The 27,981-nt window shown below is 41.7% G+C and overlaps 2 protein-coding genes across 2 annotated transcripts in view; one reads left to right on the forward strand and one right to left on the reverse strand.

The window, feature by feature from the left end:
- Window positions 1-1,409: 1,409 nt before the first annotated feature.
- Window positions 1,410-27,838, reverse strand: LOC146199518 (uncharacterized). Its single transcript, XM_084595027.1, has 5 exons — window positions 27,685-27,838; window positions 26,516-26,736; window positions 23,098-23,269; window positions 18,399-18,521; window positions 1,410-1,990 (listed from the first exon to the last, which is right to left on the reverse strand). Exons 1-5 carry the CDS (start codon window positions 27,836-27,838, stop codon window positions 1,854-1,856), a joined length of 807 nt encoding a protein of 268 aa, XP_084451153.1. The 3' UTR covers window positions 1,410-1,853.
- The window catches only part of ctrip (E3 ubiquitin-protein ligase ctrip), a 118,144-nt gene continuing 117,980 nt past the window's right edge, over window positions 27,818-27,981 (forward strand). Inside the window, exon 1 of the mRNA XM_084595023.1 lies at window positions 27,818-27,956. The gene's annotated coding sequence lies outside the window, so the exon portion shown is untranslated. The remainder of the gene's footprint in view (window positions 27,957-27,981) is intronic.

Here is a 27,981-nt window from a genome sequence, read left to right on the forward strand (position 1 = left end):
CACATACTTGTTTCTCGTGAGGAATTCTTTGGTTCCAATCCTCTCCTTTTTTGTCCGAGCTTGGTAATGGTTGTGTTTGACTGTGTGAAGTAATGCTTGTGCATCAAAATTATCCTGGGTTTAACACTGTTCGACCGACGGTACTGTGAAAAGGCACTGCTTTTATAACCCGTGTCGGGACACGTGGACTGTCACGATCGTACTGGCCAATCTGGAGTCGGGCACAAGCAAGATGGTTGCTCGGCTCTGACAATCGTGCAAGTGCTTTCACGCTAAAATATGGCATAACGCTTTGTAATGGTCCTTTATTTGTTATTCATGCCAAAATGGTGTTATGCTCTAAGCAAATGATTGTTCGTGCTCTGTATATAATTTGTGGGGAAATAACATGCAGAACATGATAAAACAGCTGTACAATTTGGTAACAGAAAGACGCTCAGAGGAGCTTGGCAAAGTTTTGGCCAAGCTCCCCCAGTCTTCCAATTTTCTGTAGAGTATATGTGGAGAACTGATAGTTTTGCATTATTTTCAGTTTTTCACGAGTGCTATTCTTTGCCTCATGAAAGGAAGTGTTTCTCGTGCCTGTTAAAAATTTGGTATGGAGGGATTCCTTGAGCGCAAACCCATTTGCAAGTTAATGCAAAAAAACAACAAAAAAATTAAAATATGCCGGATGAGCTTGAAATATAACCACTGCCTCTTTGGTTTAAAAATGAAGGGTCTACTGACAGCCATTGGCCTAACAGAGCAGCCAATGCTGGTTTATAAATGAGAAATTTTCGGCCACTGCAGCAAGATGAATGATGGAAGTTTAATGGCATAATTGCCCATGCACTTAGAAACATTAATGCTTAAATGTGGCTATGTGATGTGCCACATTTCTGTTCATTTCGTGCTGATTATGGTATCTGAATTTTGCTTGCTTTTCTTTTAATCCCCTTTTTCACAAGACTGCTCTGCGCATGCGCGCCCCTCTCCTGCACAATTGTTGGCCTCCGTGATCGGTGTAGCCAGAGCCGATCACGGAGGCTATGCTCAGTTGATATTAGTGACAAGCGCAACACAACAGATGGCGGTAGCTGTCAAGGAGACACATTGCCACTGTGCAGGTGGCTGCATCTCGCAAGGATGCTTTCAACCAGTAGACGAATGTTCAACCACTCCCTAGAGGGCGCCACATTTTGTGAAAAAGGAAGATTTAGCTTTAGGCCAAGATAGTAAGCTCTAGTAAACACTGCAAATGATAATGCCACTTGCAAGGCTTGCACTTATTAACCACTCGTAAGTTCAGGGATTTAATTTGCTTGATACAGGCTACGTATTTCTTTATATAGTACTAAAATGTTTCCAGAAACCAGTTTATGCTAGCTGCGTTTTCTGCTTTGCAGGTGCATAAAAGTAGTCTTAACAATATTGATAATTAGCTGCTTTATTCTGAAAAGCTCGAGTCTGAAGGCTTCGTTGCAGCAGTGTTTACAGAGTACCACACTTGTCTAGAGTGCTAGCTAGAGCAGTGTACCGCGAAGCAATTTAAGTCAAATCTGGACAGAAATTCCTTATTGGAGACAATGTGCTTGTGCCAGTGCAATTCGCATGACTGTAAGGCTGTGTTAGAGCAGAAGTATTATCAGCAGAAGTCTGCATCTGCTTTGGAATTTCACTTTGCTTCATCTGCATAGCACTGTTCGACCACTCCAGACAGGTGTGATCAACTCTGTACTGTCTGTAATGAGGGATGATGACTATTACTATTATAAAAAAAAGTGCAGCCACTCAAAACATGCACAGTTGCTGCGAACACTTTGCTGTATTACACAATAACAAACATGGCACTCACACTGGTGCAGTTGCAATCACGGGTCCCTGACAACCATGACGGAGCGCTTTTTCTTCGAGTACACCTTGAAAAGCACTCCACTGAAGAGGCTGTACACGGATATCCAGCACAGAATTGGAGCCCATTCAATCCAGGTATGCTGATCTATGCTCTCTGCATGTTTCAAACAGCACAGCAGGAATCAGTCACTCATATTCCTTTTCCTATCAAATGTTTTACTCAAAAAAGAAGTACTGGAAAATTTGGAAAAAAAATATTAAGACGATTGTTTAAGCTGATATGAGTAAGGCAGGCAAGGCATGAGATCATTTTATGCAACTATCGCAGCTGTAAAAAGCCTACTCGATGTGGATCATTGTTACTCTTGACATCGCTGAGTGACTGCCTGCCAACTTTTCATTACTGTTATAGGTTGTGGTGAACTAATCCAGATGTGCCAGAACTTCGCAAAAGAATGTGAGATATTTTGTGTTGGTTGCATTCTTATTGCGGTGCAATGAAAAAATTCGTGTCTGATATTCTTGGGTGCACACATAGTGAACTTGTGCTGACTTTTCTAAGAGTATCTGTCCTGTTGCTAGCACTATATCTTTCTTTCGAGGCAAATGTAGCATCCAGCCTACTGTGAACAGCAAAATATATGTTCTGCAAAATAGTGAGCTTGGTAGCACGTCTCCTGCCATTTTGTTGCTCAGTTTTTTTTTAACCTGTACCGATGTCATTTTTTTCTAGGTTTATTGCATCAAGTGCATCTTTGAAACAAAAGAATGATTCCACAGACCATATATAGACCAGTTGCAAAACCAACAAGCTGTCTTCTGTATAAGGCAGGAATTCATGCACCATGGCGGCAGAACCTTACTCTGGGATAATAGGTGCATGACTAGGCCTTAACAGATTGCGCTAGGTCCTTTTCAGGCATTTTTAATACAGGAATAACATACATTAAAGTGAAAAACCTTAATCCAGGACAATAATTAGGTGCAGACCACACATTAGTACTAGGCCCACAGAGATTTGCACAAGGTTCTTGCTTGCACAGGCCATCGTGTGAGAGCAGGTTTTCAGGCATTCTTGATGCAAGAATAAAGCGGATTAAGTGCAGCGGTGACACAGTAGGGAGCAGAAAGTGTGTATAGAGATGGTGTACACGTCTGCTCGCCAGTGGCCTGCCACTGCTCCTAACCATTGCTCCAAAGTAAGCCTACTCTCCCATGTGTAGGAATTTCTGCTGCACGAAGATGACTTACAGGTTTTGCAACTAGTCTGTAGTGTTGGTTTCATAGATAGTGAAGTGTTAATATCGAAGTTTTTAAAAAGCCCGGTGATTTGCTTTGCTGAGGCTGCGCTATTTAGGCCAAAAGTTACTTCTTTTCAATCAAAATGTTAAATGATGCCTGTGGGGGTTACTGTAGGTTCACCACTATGACATAGTTTATAGCCTAGTTGCTGCTGAGCATCTAGGAAAGCATAAATATTTTTATTCCTGTACTTTCATACACCTGCAGCTCTTGAAGTGATTACTATTGCAGAGGACTCAAAAACAAGAACAGCCCTATCCATGGGACATTGCAGTTATATCGAAAAACAATTCACTACAGTGGCAAAAAATGAGACAGCTCTGCACACGTTTCCATGTCTGATAGCAGATTCTTTGTTGAGGCAACCAATTCCAGCTGCTGAGTATGAACATAAAAAAAAAAAAGATGCTTTTATTTCACTTCGCTGATTATGCCATCTAATCTGTCTTAACTGTCAGCTCACAATGAATGAATTAGTTACTTTCTTTAGCCATTTCACGTATAAAATAGAAAAGGGGTAGACCTTTCAGTGCACAGAGATGTTGCTATGGAAACAGATAAACAGACAAGGACAGTGTATGATGTGCAGATGTGTGGACTCTTTGTTTGACATGCAGGTCACCCACTTCAAGGACCTCTAATGTGCTTAGTGAAAGCAAGAGGAGGGGTCCAAGAAAATTACAAATTTGAAATAATTATGTAGAAGACACTCTTGCTACACATTCTAGGCTGTTCCTGACTAAGCTTCAGCTCTTGCTTTCAAGGTGAATTAATGTTTCTGCACTGTGAACCTGTTCCTTGTGCTTTCTATATTGGTATCAGCATACATACAAATGTTCTACACACTATCGAACATTCCATTAGTATTTTATTGCCTGTCAGTGCTCAAATGAATTACTATTAAAGCTGACATATTTTCTATCAAACATTTTCAGGAGCCTAACTTGCTGGGAATTGTGGAAGCTTTATAAAATTAATTTTATAAATGCCACAAAACATATTAAAGAAAGTTTTTTTTATCTGCAAAAAGTCATTTCATCTATCGTGCTGGTGAAAATGGTGATAGGTGCGTGAAGTAGTGATTGAATTCTGCCAAAGTTGATTTATTGAAAACAAACGTAGTGGGCAAGGACTGTTAGATTACTGTTGCACTGATATGTACAAGTTTGTATCCTATCTTTTAATGCATGCATACATAAAAAAAAATCTTGCTGTAGTAACGTCATACAAAAGCAATAATTTGTGCCACCATCCTGAGAATGTTGCTGCATTTCCAGTTCACGCTACATTTCGTTATGCTGATACAAACCTTTTTTTCTTCTTTTATACAGTTGCACTCTCTGAAGACAGTGCAAATGTTAGTAAAATATAATAAAGATATTTAAAAGAAAACCACAATGCATTTAACAATGGCTAGATCATGTACAACCTCATTTTTTTGTGCCAGATCACTTCATATTGTTTATTATGAATTTGAGTGCCAAATTAAGATTAGGATACTATTTTTAACCAGCAATGCCATACCTGATTCAATAAATGTATTGTGGAGTCATTCATATTCTACCATAACCTTAACACACATTTTGGCCCGCTGTCAATTGCTTTAATTATAATAATTACTGAACTGTCAGCGCCCAGCAAAACAGGTTCCCAGGCTTTGAAACATCTCATCATTCTTTCACATATTCATGCACCATGCTTATAATTTCTCACGTGTCTAAAATGTATGTCGGGCCTGCCAAGCCGGGTCAAGTGGCCAAGCATCGGTGGTCGCAAATGCAAGGCAGTTTGCACAGAAGTGCCTCTGTGTTTTTACTGCATGAGCAATGCCATAATCTAAAGTATCCCCATTAAAAAAACTGGCCCACAAACATTGTCTAATGTTGCTAGCAATTCAGACGCTGGTCATGAAAAATTGTGGAAGCTCCAATAAATTTAACAATTATAGAATAACATGAAGTTTGAGCTGCAGTGAAGAAAGCCAGACATGAAGCACTTTCCAGTTCAGATTGTGCACAAAGTACAGCATGCAGCCCAGTATGCAATATAGTGCTTCTCTTCCATGAACCAACCAAAAGTTGGGTGTGGCAGGAAGGAACAGTACCACATCAACAATAAAAGGACCGTGCAAGTTAAATGCTTGTTGAAAAACAGCAAGAAGAAAACAGTCAAAGAAAGCACAAGCAGTGCTACAAGTTCACATGTCCAAATCTCACGATGTCATAGAAATGTAAAATAGTTTCAAAAGAAGACACCTGTGTCATTACTGCTAGTATCATACATGCAGCAGAACTTTGTTGCATACTTGCATGTCAAAGAATGGCTTCTGCAGTGTTGTCTTCTGGTGTACAGTTAACTGATACAGACATGCCACCACATTGGTGCTGGCATGTGAGTATGTTGTTAAACAACAGGGGTACAAATGAAATACCAAACAAACAAAAGTGGCATCGCTGTGCCTTTTGAAGCTAGTGGCATCTCTGAAAAACAGCTCTACATCATGCTGCATAGGGAGATGATTGCAGTTGCCCAAGGATGCCAAAAAAAGAGGTTTTCCGTTGGATGCGAAAAGAATTGTGGAAGCGGCCATTCCACAGCTGTGTTCCTTGCTTATGTATTTGTTGTATAATTTGAATTATTTTCTGGCCTACCTGCCCCGTTAACTTTTGCAGCCACAGCTCATTCAAGTTTTTCATGTATCTGTCAAGTATGCTTCAACCACCTGTGGCCACATCATGCGAACCTGTGGACACATGCAAATGAGGCAAAGAACTGAATGTGCCTCGTATGCAGACAGTATGAATCAAACTTCTGTTTCTTTCGCTAGAACCAGGAGCCACAATTACTGCCTTCTTTCAAAGCGAGGCAAGCGAGAAAAGCTGCATATTACTGCCTTCACATAGTGAGCAGACAGAAAGAAAGTTTACCAATGTTGGAAGGTGTATTCATTATGTGGGCAGGTATACCAGCAAAAATTGATACATTACTGAACAAAATAATGGAGGCATTCATTTGCAAGTTCATCTCCTATGCTCGTAAATGTATTATTACTCATTCGCATCAGTAGAATTTCAACCAAGTTCCTAAAATGACAGCTTTTTTTTTTTCATAATGCATTCAACTTGACTAGTTGCTGAGTTGTTTCATAACAATTTTTTTTTCTTTTAGTGCGTGCTAACAACCATGGATGAGAAGAAACATAAGTACAACAGAGAGACACAAACACTAGCGTTCATATTGTTTTTCTTTGCTTTTCAGTAGCCTCTGAAGCGCTTCCTCGAGTAAAAGCGTCTAATAACTTAGAAGATATTGGAATCCTGCTTTGGTTGTTGAACACAGTCCAGCTGCAGTCAAATCAAAGATGCCCATAGATAAACAGTGAAACCAGAACTTGGCCCAAGCTTTCTTGGTTTTGCCACAAAATCTCCTGCACGGCACTGGGTGATGGCAGTTTCTATTTGTATTACAATTTGTGCACCATGGCAGAGTGCTTTCCAAGGCGAAATTCACAAGACACAGAGCACCGCAAAAGGTACCACTGCTCTTCCTTGCAGGCAGAAAGCAAGCTTAGTAGGGGGGGCCTACAAGGTCTTGGCTCTTATCCAGATGAGAAGTACCTGTTATGCTATCATAAAAAAACAACCTGCATCTTTTTTTTACATTGCTGCCACGTATGCATTTGCACTATTTTCTTATCATGCATTTTGTATGGTGAGCCAAGCATGCCTCGCTGAGCCAAAATGCAGATGAAAGATTGAAGTGTGTGTCTGCCTGTGCCTCAGTGTTTTTTTTTTGTTTTTTTTTTTTTTTTTTGACAGAAGATCCAGAACAAGCAGTTATATTAGTCTGCTCCAGCCTTTTTTATACATGAGAACACATTGGGCAGACCATACAGACGTGGGTTATATTTTGACTGATGGCTCCATCATATCCTTTGGTTTAGCCTCGCTAAAAAAAGCGATTGAATTTTCAGCTGGTTCCTGTAAATGTGATTACCATTTCTTAGACCAATTGAACTTCATATGAAACAAACATGTTCTTTTTTTTTCAAATGGTTTCAAAAGGACTCAAATGGAACACAGTTGGTTTGAATTGGAATTCTGGTTCGAAATGAATTTATGTAGGCTCCAGTTGAGTTTTTTGGCAGTTCTATTTGAATCTTTGTTAATGGGCATTACTATAAGCAACTGATATCTGCAGATTACAAACATGACGCAGAGCAAGTTTTGTTTTGCAATAAGAGAGAGAGAGAGAGAGATATTTTAATAGCAACAGGAGATGTCTGCCTGGTAGTAAGCCTAGCATGCTACTCCTGATGAGGGTTGAGGGATGAGGGTGACAGAGTGTGGGAGGGGAAGGGGAAATAAATGAGAAAAAAAAGAGAATCGGTGTCGCACACTTTCACACGCACATAATCACACACAGATGAGTTTTAAAGGGTATTAATCAACCCTGTGTCCTTCAGAAAAGTTAGTAAGGCCTTGGTAGCTCGCGCAGCAGACGATCCATCGCACCAAGGACCCAGGACATGTTCAAGGCGCAAGGCTGTGTCTTTAGGTAAGCTTAAATTATTGCGCAGTGTCCTGCGATGTGTGGTAAACCGTTGACAGGAGGTTACCAAATGTTCAAAATTTTCACACACATCACATGTAGAGCACAGAGGCCTGCTCGCTATGTCTATTTTATGTAGGAAGTAGTTTGTGTATGACACTTTCAAGCGGATTCGGTGTAGACAGTTTCGATGCCACCTGTTCAAATTGTGAGGAATTCGAAAGACGCAAGTGGGATCTATTCGGTGTAGAGGTCGATATTGATGGTTCGGGTCACACCACAGAGAGCGTTGCAATCACCATGATTCAGTTGCTACAAGTCTTGCTGCATTTCTTCGTGAGAATGGTACTGAAATTGTCCTTGTGGAATCTTTTAGTTCTTTTGCAGCGGCGTCGGCGAAGTCGTTGCCCGCGATGCCGCAGTGAGCAGGTAACTACTGTAGCACAATGCTGTGACTCAGGTCATAGGCCTGTGTGTGTAGCTTAATTATGTCAATGACGAGCTCTTCCTGAATTCTTGATGATTTAAGCAATTGTAGTGCAGCGCGACAATCGCTGAAGATAACCCATGCTGCAGGGTGTTGTTGTAGAATATATATAATTGCTTCTCTCAGAGCTGTTAACTCAGTAGCCACAGTTGAAGTGCGATGACTGAGTGTTGCCGAGATTGTGGTGTGCATTGATGGTATCCACACACCGGTGGATGAAGAAATAGCTGTGACAGAGCCATCAGTATAGATGTGGCAATGATGACTGTAGCGTGCACAGATGTGCTCAAGGGCGAAGTATTTAAGTGCAGGTCCTGGGGTGTGGGCTTTTCTTTTGATGCGAGGTATAGTTGTCCAAATTTGCCATGAAGCAAACCTCCATGGTGGGAAAGATGACGGTACTGCGCGTTGATATTGCGCAGGCAGTAGATGGGAGAGCGATGTCATACTTTCCTCTGAAAACGGGTGGGTAGGTTCAAGTGCAAAGCGCAGCTGGGCGCGAAGCAGCTCCTGCGGTATCAGCACGGTTACAGATAGACGTCTGCTCTCCGCCAGAGTGCCCACTGTGGAAGTGTTCTTTGGAAGACCAAGGCACACTCTCAAAGCTTTGGCCTGCATGGCTTCAAGTAGTTTAATGCTTGACTGCGAGAGGCCTTGAAGAACGGAGGCTATAACGCAGAAGACCTTCACAAAGTGCTCCATAAAGCCGTAATAAGGAATCGGTAGAGCAGCCTCTTCTGGTCGTTGAGAGCATACGGAATATAGATACGTATGAGGAGAGTTTGTTCTTAAGTTGTTGAACGTGTGGTGACCATGAAAGAGACCTATCAAAGGTCACACCTAGAAATTTTTGATGGTTGACATACGGTATAGGAGTGCCAGCAACTTTCAGTACATAACGGGAGAGATCACGTCATGAAAATGAAATTGCCGCGCACTTTTCTGGAGATATAACAAGACCTCGCTTGTTTAAAAATAATGCAATGCCAACTATTGCTTTTTGTAGCTGAGCATGCACAATGCGCCTGTTTCTTCCGGAGCACCATATGCAGATGTCATCTGCGTAGAAGGAGATTTCAACAGTAGGTGGCAAGGACCTGTCAAAACCAAGAAGAGATGTATTGAAGAGGGTTGGACTTAAAATCCCTCCCTGAGGAACGCCATGAGACACATGATGTAAGGACGTGTCACCTTGATCCGTTGACATGAAAATGGTCCTATCACGAAGATAATCAGAAAGCCAGTTATACATTCGTCCAGCAATGTCAATTGATCGCAAGGCTGAATGAATCGCCTCGTGCGTGACATTATCAAATGCTCCTTTAACGTCAAGGAAAACGGCAATAATTAGAGACCGCTCAGCTTTGCTGCGCCTGACACAGTTGGCAAGAGCAATAACATTATCAATACTGCTTCGGCCTTTTCGGAAGCCAGACATTGATGGAGGGTAAATTTCCCTATTCGTCAAGTCCCGGGTAAGGCGTGAATGAACCATTTTTTCCATCAATTTCCCAACACAGCTTAGCAGTGCAATAGGACGATAAGCGTTTAGATCAATTGATGGCTTACCAGGTTTAAGGACGGGTATTACGCACGCAGTCTTCCAGCTCTCTACAAGGCTGCGAGCTATCCAAGAGTTGTTATAGATGGTAAGCAGCTGCGTTTTGGCTTTTCTTCCAAGACACGACAGCGAAATGTAGCTAACACGGTCAGGCCCTGGGCAAGATCTTTTGTTGGTAACTGCTAGCGCAGCTTGAAGTTCTTCCATAGTGAACAATTCGTCTAGGAAAGAAGTGTTGGGCGACGGGACAAAGATGGGGAGCACATTTTGCAGTGAAGGAGCTGTTAATGGAGCAATCATCTTTGAACAGAAAGTCTCTGCTACATGAAGACAAGTAGTATTGGCATTTAGAGCCACGCACTCGAAAGGATGTAGTTGTGAAGGCTGACTTCTTAAGCTTCGTACAATACTCCATACTTTAGATAGTGGCTTTTTAGGATCTAATTTTGCACAAAAAAATGTCCATTCCCTTCTTTCTAGCTTGTCCAAATGGCGTTGAACGTGTTTTTGTGCTCGCCTAGAAGTCCGGATATCGTCTCTAGAATGTGTCTTGCGCGCTCGTCTTTCTGCTCTGCGACGTATTGCTCGAAGTTTTTCATATTCGGCGTCAACAGCTGAGTACACCTTTGGCAGGTGGAGGACTCTCGTGTGCAGTGTTTGAGTATGTGCTACTGCAGCTATGAAGGAGTCATAATTTAAGTTTGACAGATCCTGTTTTTCTATGGCATCAGCGAAATCTTCCCAGTTCGTGTAGCGAACTTTGTGCCACTGAGAGGCGAGAGAAAAGCCACAAACCTCAATATATGTAGGTAGGTGATCGCTGCCACGAGTCTCGATGTCCACAGACCAGGTTGTTGAAGCTGACAGATCAGCAGAGATCATGGAGATATCAAGAGCACTGGACCGTGCTCCTTGATAGTAAGTTGCTTGGCCGTCGTTGAGAAATAATAAATTGTTGGAAAGTGCGAAGTCGAATAGCTGCCGGCCTCTGGCTGTCGATCTGACGCCTCCCCAAGCAGGATGATGTGCGTTGAAATCTCCCGTTATAATGTGTGGCACAGGGGTACTTTGCATGATATCTTGTAGGCGTTCGATATTGAAACTAGCATGAGGTGGTATGTAGGCAGCAATTACTGTAAACTGCATGTTCATGCACTTTAAAGTGGCTGCAACGTACTCATTATGTGGATCAGTTGGTATGGGATGCTGGATGAAGTTGACGTCTTTCCGGATAGCCAGAAGAACTTTACTGAGGTCTGTGCCAGCTGTTGGTTGCAGTACTGTGTAGCCTGATAGACAGATTGTAGTATTAAGCCGAGATTCTGATATAGCAATTATAGGGAAACGATGCTTGAAGACGAAGTGTCGAAAGTCAGAGAGACGGGGGCGGAGGCTGCAGGCATTCCATTGAAAGATGGTGGCCTTATTTCGGATGGCTTGCACGCTGGGTGGAGCCGACGATTGATTGTCTGCTACCGTCATTGCGCGAGGAGAGGAGATATGAAATCAAGAATTGTAAGGATGGCTTTCGGCACCGGCGAGGAGAGTGGTATAAGAAAAGCACGAACAGCCTCAACAAGTGAGCACAGTTGGGAACTAGAAATGTCAGAGTTTCTGCGAATAGAGGTTTCGCATGAGCGGTTCCGGGATGCACACCTCGAATGAGGCTGCTGTGCAGTAATTTTTTGTGGGCTTGGTACAGATGGTTGTTGAACCTCTGATTGTTGTGGAAGAGGAGGAAATTCAACCACGTCATCAATTCTTGGATGACCAGCAGCATCTTTCTGTAACTGTCCTTGTGATTTCTTTTCCGTCAATGGTTTTTTTCTGTGATGACTACTCCTGATTTGATTTTGGTCAATTAAAGCAGCTTTTGCTGACTTGTAGTCGGTATTGTTGGATATCTTGTACTTATAGATTAGTTTCTCCTTTTGGTAGGCAGTGCAGCTGGAAAACGTTGCCTCATGCTGCTTTCCGCAGTTGGGACAAATGGGGATGTCACTTGGGCACAAGGTACGGTCATGATTTCCCCCAAAGCGTGGGCAGCGCAAGGCTAGTTGGCAAGCAGTAGTCACATGGCCGAAGCGCTGACATCTACCACATTGTCGTGGTTTTTGGATGTATTCATGCACACGGTATCTTGTATATCCAAGAATAACGTATTCTGGCGCAGATTCTGTCACAAAAACAATGCGGATATTTTCGGAATTTCCCAGACGGCGCACCGATTTTATTGGAACTTTGGAACTCTCTGCAGTAGTGCTGAGTAGATATCTTCTTGAGAAAGATCCAGGGGCACACCCTTGATTACTCCTACGCCACAGTTGTTTGGTCGGGGCTCGTATGCTTGCACTGCAATTCCTGCTATTGATCGTATTTGTAAAAGGCGTTCAGTAGCGACCGTGGTTCGGGTGTCAACTGCCAGAAGATTAAGCCGCTCGTTGGGGCGAACTTGAAGGATAGCATCTGGACCCAGAGATTCAAATGCTTGCCTCATTGCCAGCGGATTAAAGCGAGTAATACGCTATTCGGTATCTACTGGTTTTATGATTACTGTGAGGTTGCACTTGGGCGCTTTAGAAGCGTTAGTTGCGTCGACACTGAAATTCGACCGCCTCGAGCTGCGGCGACGCTTCGATGGCACTTGAATAAATTTGTCTGACTCTTGAGCAGACTTCGCCGCAGCATCTATACAGGTAATGGCAGATGAAGTATCTGAGCTATCAGGAAAATCATCCTGACTTGTAGGCATCAGCCGATCCCAGCTTGCGGTGGAAGGACCAGATGCGTGTTGTAGATGAGCATCAGAGGGTGAGAGTCCTGAAGTACCTGGTGATGACAGGTGACCGCATGATACACAGGTTGGGATGACGGGTGATGATTGCAGAGCTGGCACAGTCTGCAGAGGTAGGCCTGACGTAATGCCAGAAGAACACTCAGGTTATGATCCAGGGTGCGGCATCGGTGGAGCCGCACCCGCCGCTGATAACATGTCAGGATCTTGCAATATAGGCTATCTGGGACATATATATCGAGTATTAAATGGAAAATCAAACAGATTTCGCAGAGACGAGCAGGCACAGCCTGACAGCTCCCTGACTTCGTCGTCGTCTCTGCAATAAGAGGTGTTTCTACTTTGACCTGCTAAATTGCATTCATTGCCTAAAGAACCCATCGTGGTCAAAGTAAAAGAAGTAACTGCACTTAGTTGGCAAACATCACCGTCTCTATTACGACGATCCCATACCTGGGGTATAAAAACCCGAATTCTGCACATTATGTATTGGGTATGTTGGTGTAGTGTGAATGTATACTGCATACTGTAGCTGTGGTTTGTGTGCTATGTATACCTGGCTTGTCTGGCAACTGATTTACATGACAACATGTATTCCCATGATTCCACTTCACACCCCACAGCAATGGATAAGTGTTTAGGGCACTTGATTGCAGAATTCAACGACATGGGTTCAATCCCAGCCGTAGCGGCCTAATTTCGATAGAGGCATATAAAGGGGCGCCTGTTGAAATTCCGGAGTCTTCCACTATCTCACCACTCATAGCCTGAGTTGCTTTGGGACACTATGCCCTATAAACCAACCATCACTTATAAAGTGACGGTACCTGCCCGTGCACACTTCCATGTCAAGTCAGTTCCTTTTACTTCACCAGAACGCTACAAAAATGTAAGTTCGCAAAGATGTTTTGTATGACACGGCAGGTACAGTCTTTTTCAAAAATATACAGCCCAAGGTTGTTTTTTTCAAGCCTTGTAATGTGGCTCCAGCAAGCACTCCTGGGATATCTAAGCTCGCAAATGGTGAAGAGATTTCTCATCTGCAAAATTATGAACGCTGGGGATGTGCAACAGAGCTGAGAAGCAAACTCGTAAGCTGCATATTTTTGACAAAGACAGCGCATTTTAGAATACATATCTCCTTTATACAGTCCATTTACTTGGATCCAATCAGATATCAACTGGTTACAGCTAGTTTATTTGGGAGAAAAACATTATTAGAAATGTATCAAACAGCCCCAAGTGGAAATTTCGGAATTTGAATCAGTGGCGTAAATTGCGGAGGGAGACAGGAGGGGTCCTGACCCTCCTTTGGTAAGGGTTGAGAGGACACAGCATGCAAGCGTCCCCCTGTGAGATTCGTCCTGGGACTATACACTAATTCGGCATGGAATGATGCAAATAGAACAAGCAACATGGGACAGCCATGTGAGCGTGGGGAAGCCTCTTCCCTTCCACAGAATGGCTCAGCAGAATCACATATTCAAAACACAATGTTAACACAATACCTGTTGATAATCAAAGACATGTCATGACTATGCATGATTGCATTTATCTTTAAACCTCTGCTTTTGTGGCATAGAGTCAACCTTTAATTGAGACTGAGATATTAAAGGGTAGTGCTGTTCGAGGGTCGACACTCTGTGAACTCTCAAAACTTTCTTCGGGGGTCTTTCTCAATTGTTTGGGCCTGGCAAACGTTTTAACTTTAACAGTGCACATGACAGGCACAGATAGGTGCAATTCTAGCATTTGCAATGTGCATAATAGTTAATCTTAGCTGGTCATCTTTATTTAAACAAGGAAATTAGTAAGAGACAACGAGCAACGTTTACTGCTGTTACTTTTAGTTTCTGACGACTGGCATCCCAATTAGAATACTGCGAATGTCTCTTCAACGATCTCGGGCCTACTTTTCATATAAGCTTAAATGAAGAACTTGGAGGCCATGAATATCTAGTGAGAAAACGATGGTGACAAATGATGTGTAAAGAGCACAACAGCAGAACTGGAATGTTTAATGCAATAATGCAGGCTTGAGATTCAAGGAAACCTACAAAGTATGACTTTGTTTGGTGCTAGAGGGTCTCAAAGGCCAATATCTAGACTGTGCCCTGGCCTACACGCCGCCACTTCGGACTGCACCGAACTGCAGCCCGTTGTCGATTTATATAATCACCGGCCCGGCACTGTGCTCATTTGGTCAGGCCCATGCAGACCCGTTTGCTTTTCACGGATGAAGCTTTTCTCTTGAAAAAACAACAACAACAACAACAACAAAAAACGAACAGTTGTAGCGAGCAAGATTTAAGAGTGACAGTGGGTTTCTACCACTAATGAGTGCCTGCTAAGGCTGGGCGGAACCTAAAATATCGGGTTAAAAAGAGCACTGCATGCCACCCTTTTCAGTTGCTTGGGAGGCAACACTTAAGGAGATAAATTTCTAAAAACAACAGCTTTAGTGCAACCATAATCTGCTTCCGTCACAAATGCGCTATGGTTGCATTGTTGCAGACTCGAGGCTTGATTCAGCTAGCTGGTGAGGGGAGCAGCTGATGAACTGGCCTTTTAGCTATGAGGTGCCGGCAGCTTTACTTGCACGGCGGGAAGACTTCATGTAGCAGTGAGAAATACAGAACCAATATGGGGAGAACTCCTTTTCAAGCAGTGTTAATAGCTTTGTTGAGTTCAACCCTTCTCCGGAGGGGTGATCCGAACTAGGGCACACTTTTTGGTATGTTTGATGTGATGACACATGTTCATCAAGACGTTACAGGCGATAATAACTCGACTGAATTGAAAAAATATTTGCAAATGCTGACCCCAGCAATGCTTTTTTTTTTAACCAGCTCAAAAATTATACCTTGTTATAATGTGTTTGTTATAATTGTGTAAAGGAGAAGTATGGTATCACTTGATACCATACTTCCTTACCAGCCCGATTCTTCTGAAGCCACCACCGTGTCTGAAGCCTCGAGATACGCTGAGGAGTGCAGGAAGCTCGCCGTTTACTCACGTCTTCTGACCAGGGCCGACAAAAAAATCGTTCTGCCTCAGCTCACACCGCCGATAACTTTCTTCCGCAAGCCTGTGCTTGGCTACGTGTGCCTTGTACATCACCTGGCCTCTCCTCCAAGCTACTGCCGAGATACTAAGAACCCTACCGCGTCCTTGAGCACACCTCACCCGTCATTTTTGAGCCCGTCACGTCTTCGACAGACCTTCTACGATGTGGGCATGAGACCGTCCATGTATCTCAGCTCAAACCCTACTGTGACCCAGAAGTATTGTTGTCCCCTTAAGTCACCAAGATGGCTCCCTTTTCTTTTGGGGGGTGATTATAAAGAAGAAGATGACCTGGCGCCAGCGCGCGGCACAAGATGTGAGCACCAGCTATTCGAGTCAGTGCCTACCTTGCAAGCGCCTACCTGCAAGCCTCGACCTAGCCCCAGCAAACGAGCTTGCCTTACAATAAAGCTCGTTATAATTGTTATAATTTCTTATAATTAAATTATAATGTGTGAATGCTGGGTTCGGCGTTAATCTCAGCACTTTTTTTAAACATGAGAGTAACCTGATTGAGCATCTTTTGTTGAATGCTTAGTGACATTTTCATTTACTTTGGAAATGACATGTTATATATATCAGTTTTTCCGAGCTACATTTTATGCTGTTGTTGATTGTTGTACTCTGTTACTGCAGTACATTATACGCAAATTATGGAATAATCACGTAATAAAACAAAGTGCATTAGAAGCATTGTTATCTGTTAGCACCATTAACACATACTCTCTTTTAACTGATCGTATCTTATAGAGAGAGAATAAAAATGTATGCCACAGCAAGCTATGTGTACCCCTCCTGAAATTTGCATAGATTTACGTCACTGATTTGAATCGACTGGTTCTTTTTCAATTGGGAGAAGCTGCATTGCAGTAAAAGAACTATGACTTTTTCAATTTGTCGATCCACTCTTTATGACCTAGGAAATGAAGAGGGACAGTATATATTATAGAACAAATTATAAATACAAAATTCTCAAATCTTGTGAAAAGTTGCAGAAAGTAGAAAGTGTTAAATCTACTGTGGAGGCAAGAGCATATAATATTTTTTAGTGCAACAATAAATCTATTGTAATGCACCCTGATTCAACTTAACCCACTTTAATACAATGCAGTCCACTTTAATTGAATGTAATTCTATCTTAATGCATAAAAATGCACCCTAATCCAATTTAGTCCAGCATTATCCACTGTTAATTCACTGCAATACACCAGAACTCATATTTAGTCTATTGCAGTTCTTGATACTGCAAACAATAATTCACTCTTAACCCAAAACAATACACTATAATCTAACTTAATCCACTCCACTGCAAATTAATGCAATGTATTTCACTCTTCATTAATACACTGCAGTTTACAGGAATCCACCATAACCCAACCTATTCTATATATTTAATTGCAGTCTGGGACATAATACAACTTAATCACCTTAATCCAACTAAACCCACCCATAATACTATGCTATTCACCCTGACACTTTTGAATTTCCCTTCCCTTTTTGAACTTGCCACCACTTGTTGATTGGTCTCTAGGGTAATGACGTCACAGTTTGCTCGACTAATCTGAGACTTCTGAGACTACGTTTTCTCAATAACGCTAGGTTTTGTTACTAATAGAGCATATAAGGCTTTTGACACTTGGCTGTGACATTGCAATGCTAAGAAATATGTTCAAAAATGCATGGCTCGCCAGTGGTCCATGATTTGCCAGTGATCAAATCTTCAATCCACTTTCACATTGCACATGGTATGTGCTTTTAGTGAAGCAAAGTTTTGTATAGATATGGCTCCAACAGAATTCCAGGCTGTGTTGCAAAACTACACACACTGTTATCTATGAATTAAGAACACCTGTTTTGCTTACCAGTAATGCTTCTTTGATGTGGTATTCATCACTGATTAACAGTGGGCCTATAGTACCCAAAGAGTGCAAGTAGCTGCAGTATGAAAGTTACCAAGTGGCTTGCATAAAAGGATGAATTCTGTGGTCATTCCTGCACTAAATTTGAAAATGACTTGAATGTTATACATTGATAAGAAAATTACTTAAATAAAAGGACGATGACTGTTTGTTGCTCATACTTATGGAATATTCCCCGGATAAATCCTTATGTGTTGCCGTGCAGCCTGCCATATCGGAGCTGCTTGCTACATATGGATTACCACATTCATTTTTATATGCTTCATTTATCTTGTGGTCTTTTTATCCAACATGCTGTCTTTTATCATTCGGCAATGCAGCAAATGCAGGAGACAACAAAATTTGGCTGAACAAAGCATTTAGCCACTTTTTGGTTTATGGTGTAGTAACCGGTGAGTAATGAAAATCCATTGCATTTTAATTTGGGAAACTTAAGTTTGACCGAAAATGACATAATGCGTCTAAATCTGAATTCTGGAGGTTAGGCTGGATAATCGCAGAATTATGAACAAAATGTCTCTCTAGCAAGCAAATCATTTGTGTACACGCCAATTCCAATAAAGCAGCCATAAAAATATGCCACAAAAGTTTCTGTCTTTCTCCTTTTTCCGAGAATTAGTGAATCTGCAAAGAAAACAATCCAGAATTTTTTTTCTTATAGTCGAGTCCTCTTTTTTAAACTATAACTCAGATTAATCTGGAGTTATTTCATGTGCTCTGCATCTCAACACATCACTGTTTTTGCATCCTGCCTCTGCTGGAATGCAGCCAGGATCAAACCAGTGGTCTTGTGCTTCACAGCTGAAAGCTATAGCACCTGAGAAACCATAATGCCTTTTTAAAGTTCAGCTTGTTAAATTTAGAAACACAGCAAAATCTTACCACAGTCATCTGGTTCGTCGCTGCCATCACCACAGTGGTCGATTCCATCACAAAAGAATTCCTTGGAAATGCACACTTTAGATTCCAGGCAGAGAAACATGGTGTTCGGGCTGCAGCGGCTTCCTGGGACATAAGGGAACTATATTGATGGTGCTATTTTATCACTTAGCGATTACATGTTTGTCTCAGTAACAGAGTTGTCAGAACGGCTTCTGAAATGAAAGAGTTAGAAAAGTAAAGGCAACAGATTGTATACCCTCTTGAAAAGAAAGAAGATAAAATAGAAAGCAACTACCACATTCTAATCACGAGAAAGACTGTGAAAAATGCATGCATACAACCATAGCACACGGTAAAGCACTCTTTATATCTAGCATTTAACATTATAATTAAGGAAATATTAGTTTAACACTTGTTTCTAAAAAGGATATTAAGAGTTATGTATGAATGCTTGACCGAAACAAATGAAAACATAATATTGTGGTGTCAACTAGGCAGAGCTACTTTTTCCAGCAGCTGTTGGTCCTAGCAGCTACTGCAAGTGTGCTAATAAATTAGCCAATACTGCTGGAGACAGCATGTTATCAATTAGGAATTTTCACCTGGGAATGATAACGTAGTAGCATAGTTCTGACCTGTGAAGTGCCTTGAGAAAGAAAAGAAGCCCTGATAATAAGCATCTCAAGATATCTTGAACCAGCTGCCTTCAGTGTACTCAAGGCATTCATACAATTTACATTGCCTAAGTCCTTTCAGTGTCTTTCTCTCAAAAATACCAAATGCCCTTGAGTCACTTCACATAGGACGTACATGTTGCATTTACTACACCCAAAGGGATTCCCATGAACACAGTGGACTGGCCTTTACGATTGTCTCTGAAATACTACAGGCATCCAAGTAGTATCTTCAGGTGAACAGAGCAGACCAACTACTCGGGCTTTAACCCTTAGTTGCATATGAATACATAAGAAAACTCTGCTAGGGTGGCGCAGTGGTTACGGCGCTCGACTACTGTTGCCAAGGACGCGGGATCGAATCCAGGCGCTCGTGTGCTGTGCGATGTCAGTGCACGTTAAAGAACCCCAGGTGGTAGAAATTTCCGGAGTCCTCTACTACGGTGTCTCTCGTAGCCTGAGTCGCTTTGGGACATTAAACCCCACAAACCAAACCAAACCGAATACATAAGAAAGTATAGAGGAAACGATCGAGGATATCATCTGTGGTGCTTATGTTGCCTACCTCGTATGTATGCATTAAATCCTTATGCAAAGGTATGATATAATTCGGTGCAAATTTGCCAGATGACCCGAATTGTGAGTCAAGAGTTCCTGCCGTTCTCTGACTGTATCTGACAACATTGTTTTTTGCTTTGCACCAATCCCAAGAAAGTACCATTTTCCTCTATTTTATTCTCTGCAGCAATAATCATATCATATACTTATTGTAGCCCAAGACTCGCTGCCTACAAATTTCCTAGAAGAGCATAAAGCATTACTGCTGTGCAGGTATTGCTTGCATTTCTTTTAATGTGCTCTGTCTCTCTTCAGAAATGTCTCTTTCTAAATATGTGTCTCATTCACATCACATGCGCGTCTAATTTGTAAATAAATAAATAAACACTTTGACACTGTCAAAAAAATTTACAGTGCTAATGGGCATGGACAAGAAAGAAGTAGTCAGGACCCGCCCAAAACGTAGACTATGGTTTTTGTGTCAAGTCTGAAGTCTTTCAGGCCAAATATGTCCATGGTACTGTGAAGAAGAGTACTCACAATAACTGCTCCTTGAGGGATTGATCTAACCACACAAAAGAGTCTGTCGCCTTGCCCTCATTCTCGTTATCTGCAATGTAGTGAGGCACCTTCCAGAAGGATGCCTTGAAAAACGTAGGAGGTATGTGATGGTGGTTCATGGGAATGCTGTTTTTGAGTTAAAAAAATATACTTACGAAAACTACAAGCTATGCAGTGAAGAATTAATGCATAAAATGACTAATGCACATTCCCTACATTGACCTGTCGTCGCAAGATCGCTCGTCTTTCCTTATATCGCAAATTTTATCATACCTTTGATCCTGAAGCTACTCCTATCACATGCGCTCATCGCATTTCTCGTAACTCTCACCCTAACGCTGTCTATCCAATGAAAGCCCGCACTGATACATATTACGAGTCTTTTTTCTTGAAAACAGCTCATGGCTGGAATGGCCTTTCATCCAAAGTAGCAACCATCATCAATTTCAGCCAATAGAAAACCGTCATCGAAGATATTTTGTATCCATTATAAATTTCACAGCCCACCCCTCATGTAATGTCCCCGGACATTTGAGGAATAAATAAATAAGCAAACAAATAAATAAATAAATAATATAAAAGTCCCAACAAGGACAGGGGATGCTAGTAAACATAAACTGCCCTCCTCCTCCATCTTTGTTGCTTGCCACATACGCTGAGCCTGCAGAAGTACCGATACTCTATCTTCAGTGACATACTTCCATGGACGCCCTCTCTACTTGCAGGAATTTTCCACTGCTGCAGATGTATGCAGCATTCCTTCTTGACTCATTCCACCCTTACATGCGGAGCTATCTGGACACTCCTGCACACAACCAAGTGCTGCCCAGCCAAGAAACAATAGGCTTCAATTGAGAAATTTTCAGTCATAAAGTAGTGCACAATCAGACTAATTGGAGTTTGCCAAATTGCACCCATTAGGTGTCGAGCAGGTAGCCATTGCATTATATTTAAAAGAAGCACCTAGTTGTGCAAAGTACTTAATACGAGCAATATGAGGATGCAGAAGAAAGGATCGGTTTCTGAGGAAAACACTCCACCTTGATGTGCCAACATTTTTACAAAGGAGTTGTAATTATGGAAGCCAAAACAATTCAGTATCACACTCAGGGGACACTAGTATAATAAGACACAGCTAACTTAAGCCAAATACATATCTGCAAAGCACACTTTTGTTTCCACTTATACACCCCACATCTAAGATTTCATTTCAGTGCACTTATGTAATTTCAGCTGCAGAAAAGGTGTAAATGATGTACGTAATTGTTTAGCAGATTAAGCTTCTGATAGCTCATCCTAAAAAAACTATATTAGTTCTGCAAGTATCGAAATGTTCATACGATTATATTTGGTTCAGTTTAACAGGCCAGTTGGACCAACTGGTAAGATCAACTGGGTGCGCCACTTGACAAAGACTGATTGAACTGCATGTCCATTAGGAACATTACCTTTCGATTAAAATACTGCTGTGTTCAACTGAAAAATGTTACAAATCTAAACAGTGGTTTGAAATGGCAAGATCAGTAGGACTCTGTCGGTTTCAATCTGACTGAACTGTAATCAAATGGAGGCAGTGTTTTCCCAAATGGGTCCTGTTCATTCCAATTGGTGACACCTATTGGAATTGGTTTCTCTGCTGACTCAATCATAACTAATAGGAAGTAAGTGTTTGTCGACCGGTTCCAGTTGATTCCTATTGTCACAGCCAATTGAAGTTTGTTGTTTTCTTTTTTTTGGCTAGGAGCCAGCGAGTCACACCAGGAGATTTGGTCATGTCACATATGCGATCTTTGCATCTGCCAACTGGCCATCTGTCATGTTTCTGAGGGCATAGCAAAACAGCATTGGCGGACAGAGGATTTCTGCTCCATGAGGCTTCCTATCACATGCCTTGCTTAAGAGGTGATATAGCCTCTGCCGACGGTGTATCAATTAAAAAGGGGACGGGGGAGGGGAGGTATGCTTGTTTTTTAGTCACTAAATTCTTATCATTTGTTGTAATGGAGGATTAAAACAACAAAATGCTTGAGCATGCAGTGGTATTGACGTCATTTTGCAGCCATCAGAGTATGATTCGCCAGCTTTAGCTGACCATCCGGCCTAAACTCAACAGTGTTCCCTCCCACTGTGTATTGGGTTTTTATTCATTGGTGTATTGTTGTTTAGTTGGCAGCTCTGTGTGGTGTGGTATAGCACAGCTATCTCATCACAGGAGGAGCACCAAGGGGTACATTCGGCTTAGTATGTAGAGAATTGGGTTAATGTCGGTCTGAAGCATTCTCCAAGCCTTTGGCTATTCTTTATTTGGTTTTGGATTTAGAAGCAAATAAACCTTGTGTTTGAGTCTACAGCACTGTCTTAGAATATCGTACTGTAAAATAGTGCAGCGGGCCTCTCTGCGGCCACAGAGAGGCACACGGAATAGTTTCAAATAATAAACGTTAAGTAATTTCAAGTGGTCATAAATGCTAAAATGACAACAGGTACCGAGGATGTGGCAATATGTTTGTGAAGCTAGGCAAATGATGGCAAATGATGGCAAATGATGGCCATCCCAGATAGCATACCCTTGAGCTATCAAATTCTCACAGTATGAATCTGCTGTACACTGCTAATAAAATCAATTGTTCTGGTCAATTGTCACATTAGGCGAAGAGAATTTAATTGTTACTTATGACTGCATTCGGCATGCATCCCAGCCAAATGTAATTATAAAACAAAAATGAGCACTAAATGTCACCTCTGTATGAAATTAGAGCTCGAACAAGCCAGCAGTTTTGTTGAGGTTGCTTTTTAATTATGCTCTAACGACACAATGATCAGCATGCATATGATAAAGCTCTAGATTATGCACTACTGTTTTTTGACCACTAAAAAAAAAAAGACCAAAATGGTTAAATACTTACTGCTGACATAACCAGTGAATAAAATGTTCAGACCAGTGTAGTTTGCACTTGGAGGAGAGTTCGAGGTCACCACTTCCAGAGTGATCTGGTTTTCCCTCATGGCAACAAAGCGAGATCCAATAGCCCTTGCTGTGCATAGAGGAGCCAAGAGGACCCTTTCATTGTCGCTGAGCTGCAGCGTAAAAGTGCGTGAGAACATGTGCATCGACTCTACTGTTGAGCTGTTCATTTGCAAAAGTGAAATTGAAGGATTGTGTTATTTACTACTGTCATTGTACAGCTTCGACTGGAGAACCTTGGTCACTGTCGAAGACAGCAGAATTCTCAGATTTTCAGAGAATGAGAAGACACCGCTATCAAAAACATGCTTCACACGTGAATGCTCCCTGTGCACCACTGTAAGAACAGTTGTATGCAAATAAGAGCGTGCACACAGTCTATGGAACTCAAAACGAATTTGTACTACTTTTCTTGTCTAGAATCCTAGCCATGGCTAGGTTTCCAGGCAAAAATATGTTGGCCACAAAAACTAAGATTCTAATTCCAGTTGAAAAGGCCCTCTTACAGTTCTGTTTTCAGAGTCACTGGAAATTATATTTCTATACTTTTTCTCTTCCAGCTGGAGTGCAGTTAGAAATGGCATTTTCCAGCTGGAAGCAAAAGACATTTTAGCTGGGAATAAATTGCTCCCAACTGGAAGTATACTACTACTTTCTGTTGTAGTATAGCTGGAAATAGATTTATTTGTTCATTTGTACCAGAAGAGAAAACCCAAAAAACAATGTGGTGTGCAGTAAGTTTTCAGTGTACAAAAGCCAAACAGCAGATGCTCTGCAGTTCCTTATGTAGAATGTTTTTGATGGACGCGGCTATGAAGAGCGCTGTACAGAGGACTTAAAACTTTGACCAGTCGAGGTTCTGTAACGCACGCTGACGTTGCACGGTACTGAAGTGCCTGGCTTTTCGCCTCTATCAAAAAGCGGCTGCCATGGCCAAAAGCTGGTCGATACAGTTGAACCATGAGAAGGGTTCATATGTTATCTCCATTCCATAGCAATTCTATCCGACTGCCAGCAGAAAGGTGAAACAGGAGTATGTTTACCAGTCCTAAAAGAACAATAATCAAAGTTCTCGACTCTAAATGGAATGCAAAGCTCATCAAAGTTGTGTTATGTAGCATTCTGTTACAGCTCACAATACTGTAATGTTCTCAAGGATTGACTCGTTTACCTTTTCTCCAGCCCACCAGACCAATTGCTTTCAGTTTATCACATGCATCAAAATTAAATGAAATTATTTAAACAGCGTCTTTGCTTCCCAGCTTTCCTGCAACAAAGGTTGAAGAAAATGCAAAAGCAAGCAAAAGCTACGGAGCCAAGCCTCTGCCAAGAATATATGTGGAATAGAATGTCTTTTATACTCAGAGGAAAAAGAGAGCTCCCAACTGACTTTCAAAAGCATGCATGTCTGGGTGCACAGGCACAATTTAGAAATAGTGAAGGCTTTTGAAAGTAGTGTCCTTAAAAGTGTGTCTAGAACCTCCCCCCTCCTCCTCCAAGAAGTTTTTATATGGAGGATCAGCCTCCCCTTTACACTTCCTGCCCTTTTACACCTTTTTTAATGATGTAACCTAACTTTGGACCTCACGTTTCCATAAAATTGGCTACTGCCATGATGTCGTAGTAGGTGATTTTATGTAGATGACACCAAAAAAACATGAAAGCAAGCAAGGATTAGTGATGCTAGGTGTCATTTTGGTTTTCACAGCACAGCAATTTGAACAATAAAAACAGGCTGGCGCAGGTACCATGGCGAGTGCAACTTGCTTGCTGGTATCGTTCTGCGCAGAAATGTAAGAGAGGACACAGGAATTTTTTTTCCAGGCCCCACAATAAAAATATACTTCCTGCCTCACTGAATAATGCCTAAGCAAGTGAAATTTGAAAATTATTATTAATGGCCACCCACCGTTATATTGTTTGGTGAGAGATGAAAAACTGCCACCTTGCTTGCCCTGCTAAGGGGTGAGGGGGTGGCAATAGCAGGTGTAGAGCAAAAAAATTAGCTCAATTCTGTTATTGAACAACGGGGGCAAGCAAAGTATGTCTTGTAATACACTAGAGACAATCTGCAGTAATCAGAATAGCAATCAATAAAAGCAATAATAGGAGAATGGGAGTCATACTGCCATCAAAAATGTTTCACTGAAGTAATTTTGCGTTGCCTGTGCATTGGACACACACACCTTACACAGCTTTATTCTTGTGAAACAGGAGAGACCAGTATGCAGACTATGGAGAAGAGATGACAATAATCCATATTTTATGCTAACACAAAAGATCAAACAAACTGAGAAAAAAAAAGTTAGTTGCGTTTAACTCTGGTTAACCCTAGTTGAATTGCGATAGCAACGGCGGAAGTTTCTTTTGCCTGCTACATTATTCCCCTATCACGCCCTATTAGTGTAAGGTGCTACATTATTGAGGACACTTAACCTCATTCTTTAAGAGTATGATCGAGAGCGTAAGTAACCAGTCTTCTTCTTCTTCTGCTCCTCCTCCTCCTCTTCAGCTGTTCAAGGTCAAGCGTGGCCTCCGCTGGGACCACGCGACGGCTCGAAACCTGGCTCAGTATTGCTATCACAATAAAAAACACTTCCCACAATTCTTTGATGGACACACAACTTTTCGTTCCTGTCTACTCTCAGGACAAAATTCACTCATCAATATTTCATGTGTTGCTTGATCTTTAAAAGTAGCAACGCATTTAAATTAGTTGTAGTATTTGAAAACAACTCTTTAGGCGTCTCTCATCCATATTTGACACACTAAATCTTGCATTTGGCGCTTGACAGCCTCAATTAGTAGCTTCTGTGCCATTAAACCCAACTCAACTCGGTAATCGAAATGGCTTTGGGAATATAGGTTGGAACATGGCTCTTGGCCTCAGATTTAAGTCTGTACTTTTTAATAATCACTGCCTGAACTTCTTTAGTCATATGTTAACTTCCACATGCGAATTCACACATAAGCTTCCATTCCATGGTTATTTTTATTAAATGAATGGTCCTGACAACTGTTGTGTACGTTCATAAGTACGAGTAGTAAGTGGTTTTGTTATAGAATAAAATAAAAATAACAGGAAGGAAAAAGATTTTTTGCCTGCCCCGGTATCTGCTTTTGAAATGAGTTGAAGCACCTGAACTGGGGTGGCGAAAATAAAAGGATAGCAAGGAGACAGGTAAATTGCTGAATTCAATGACATACCTTTTGAAAGTGTCATTCATATTTTTGTCTTTTAATTTCTTGTGTGCTTTTTGTGACTAGCTCTTGCTGCTTATGGGACAATATATACCTAAAAGAAATTTACCTGCACGAAGTATAGCTATGGGATGTATGCATTCCCTGTGAGAATATACCTTCATATAGTCCAGGCACCGTGTTGCATCCCAGCGCATATTCAGCATGCGCACGACAAAAAGGAGACCATCTGCCCATGGCGCACTAATGATGAGAGTGCACCTGGAGTGTCCCCGATAAGGTAGGTTTTGACTCAGGGTGAGCAAAACAGCAGAGTTGGCTCTGCTGTTGGAGAGCTCCAGGAAGTCTAGGCCATTTCGACACTGCTCCAACAGGTGATCTGGAAAAAAAAAAAAAAAAGAAAATGAAATCATTATCCAATTTACAGAGGTACATTGTAGCATCTGCAGCTTGCACCAAAAAAAACATGTTACCAGAGGCTGAACTATTCACTCAAGGCCATAACATAATGCCCTGATCGACAGTAGTAAAATTGCACAAATATAGGAACGGCTTGTTAGCCATGGTATCTGCGTATTTATGTACGTGATCAAACGAAAGCAAATAATTCCGTACACGTACCGCGATTTAGTGTATCCTACTGATAAAATTTTGTGAGCCATCCGCTATACTAATGCAATAATAATAAAAAAAGTGCGTATTAACACACAGTATGAAATGTGACCGAATTTACCAGTTTTCGCGCCGCAAGAATCCAAAATTCGGGAAAACAAAGACTGTTATAACACGCATTCCGCGCACGTTAAACGCAGGTGTGCTCTCGACACGATCGAATAAGTCGCACATCTCCTACTATTATGAATGAGGCAATCAAATTTTTTCTCTTAAATCTTTCTTTCTTTCTCTAAATCTGAAGTATAAATGTTCGTAGTATACATATACATATACATTGTTTTTTTGTTTTTTAACTCTATGTGAGCGCTTTCACTCGAATACTCCTTCAGACCACGCCGCAGAACTTTTTAGAATCTCACATGACAGCCGGCCGTCCATTTCTATAACGCAAGCTGAAACTAAAAATACAAGCTTAAATATCAGCATCGCCACGGTAAGATATAAACGCAATGTAAAGCAGTGCAGCGCGCGCTGCGTTTATCGCGTGCAGCCACAGATTGCAGACGCACAGCTGAGCGCATGTGTCAATAGCAGCAGACGACAGTCCTTGGCGCCTCCTGTCGGAACATATAAAACTAAATTCGAAACGTAAACCTAATGTCGAAGGTACTAACACCTGTTGCGATTAGAATAAAAATTTCATTGTACTCACATACGGAACCTATGCTTGTAAGTCCATTCCTCTTTGCAAACGACAGGTACTGCGATTGTGGTGCCGTGATCCAGTGGTGTTGTTCGTCGCGCTTTGGAAAGTCGTCTCGACGTCTCGGCCACCGTCGACGGTCGAACCGCTGTGTTGCAGGCATGCCTGTGATCGCGTCTTGATCATTTTGTGAGTGACTATAAAAAACGCTGACAAGATGTTAGTGGCACGGACGCCACATCTCGGACAGCCGACTTCGCAAGCCGACCTTGAAGCGCAAGGTAGCGTTTGTTCCCATTCAATGGA

The sequence above is a fragment of the Amblyomma maculatum genome, chromosome 2 (genome assembly GCF_055883805.1).
Source record: "Amblyomma maculatum isolate TAMU_Amacu chromosome 2, ASM5588380v1, whole genome shotgun sequence".
In the NCBI taxonomy this organism is placed as follows: domain Eukaryota; kingdom Metazoa; phylum Arthropoda; class Arachnida; order Ixodida; family Ixodidae; genus Amblyomma; species Amblyomma maculatum.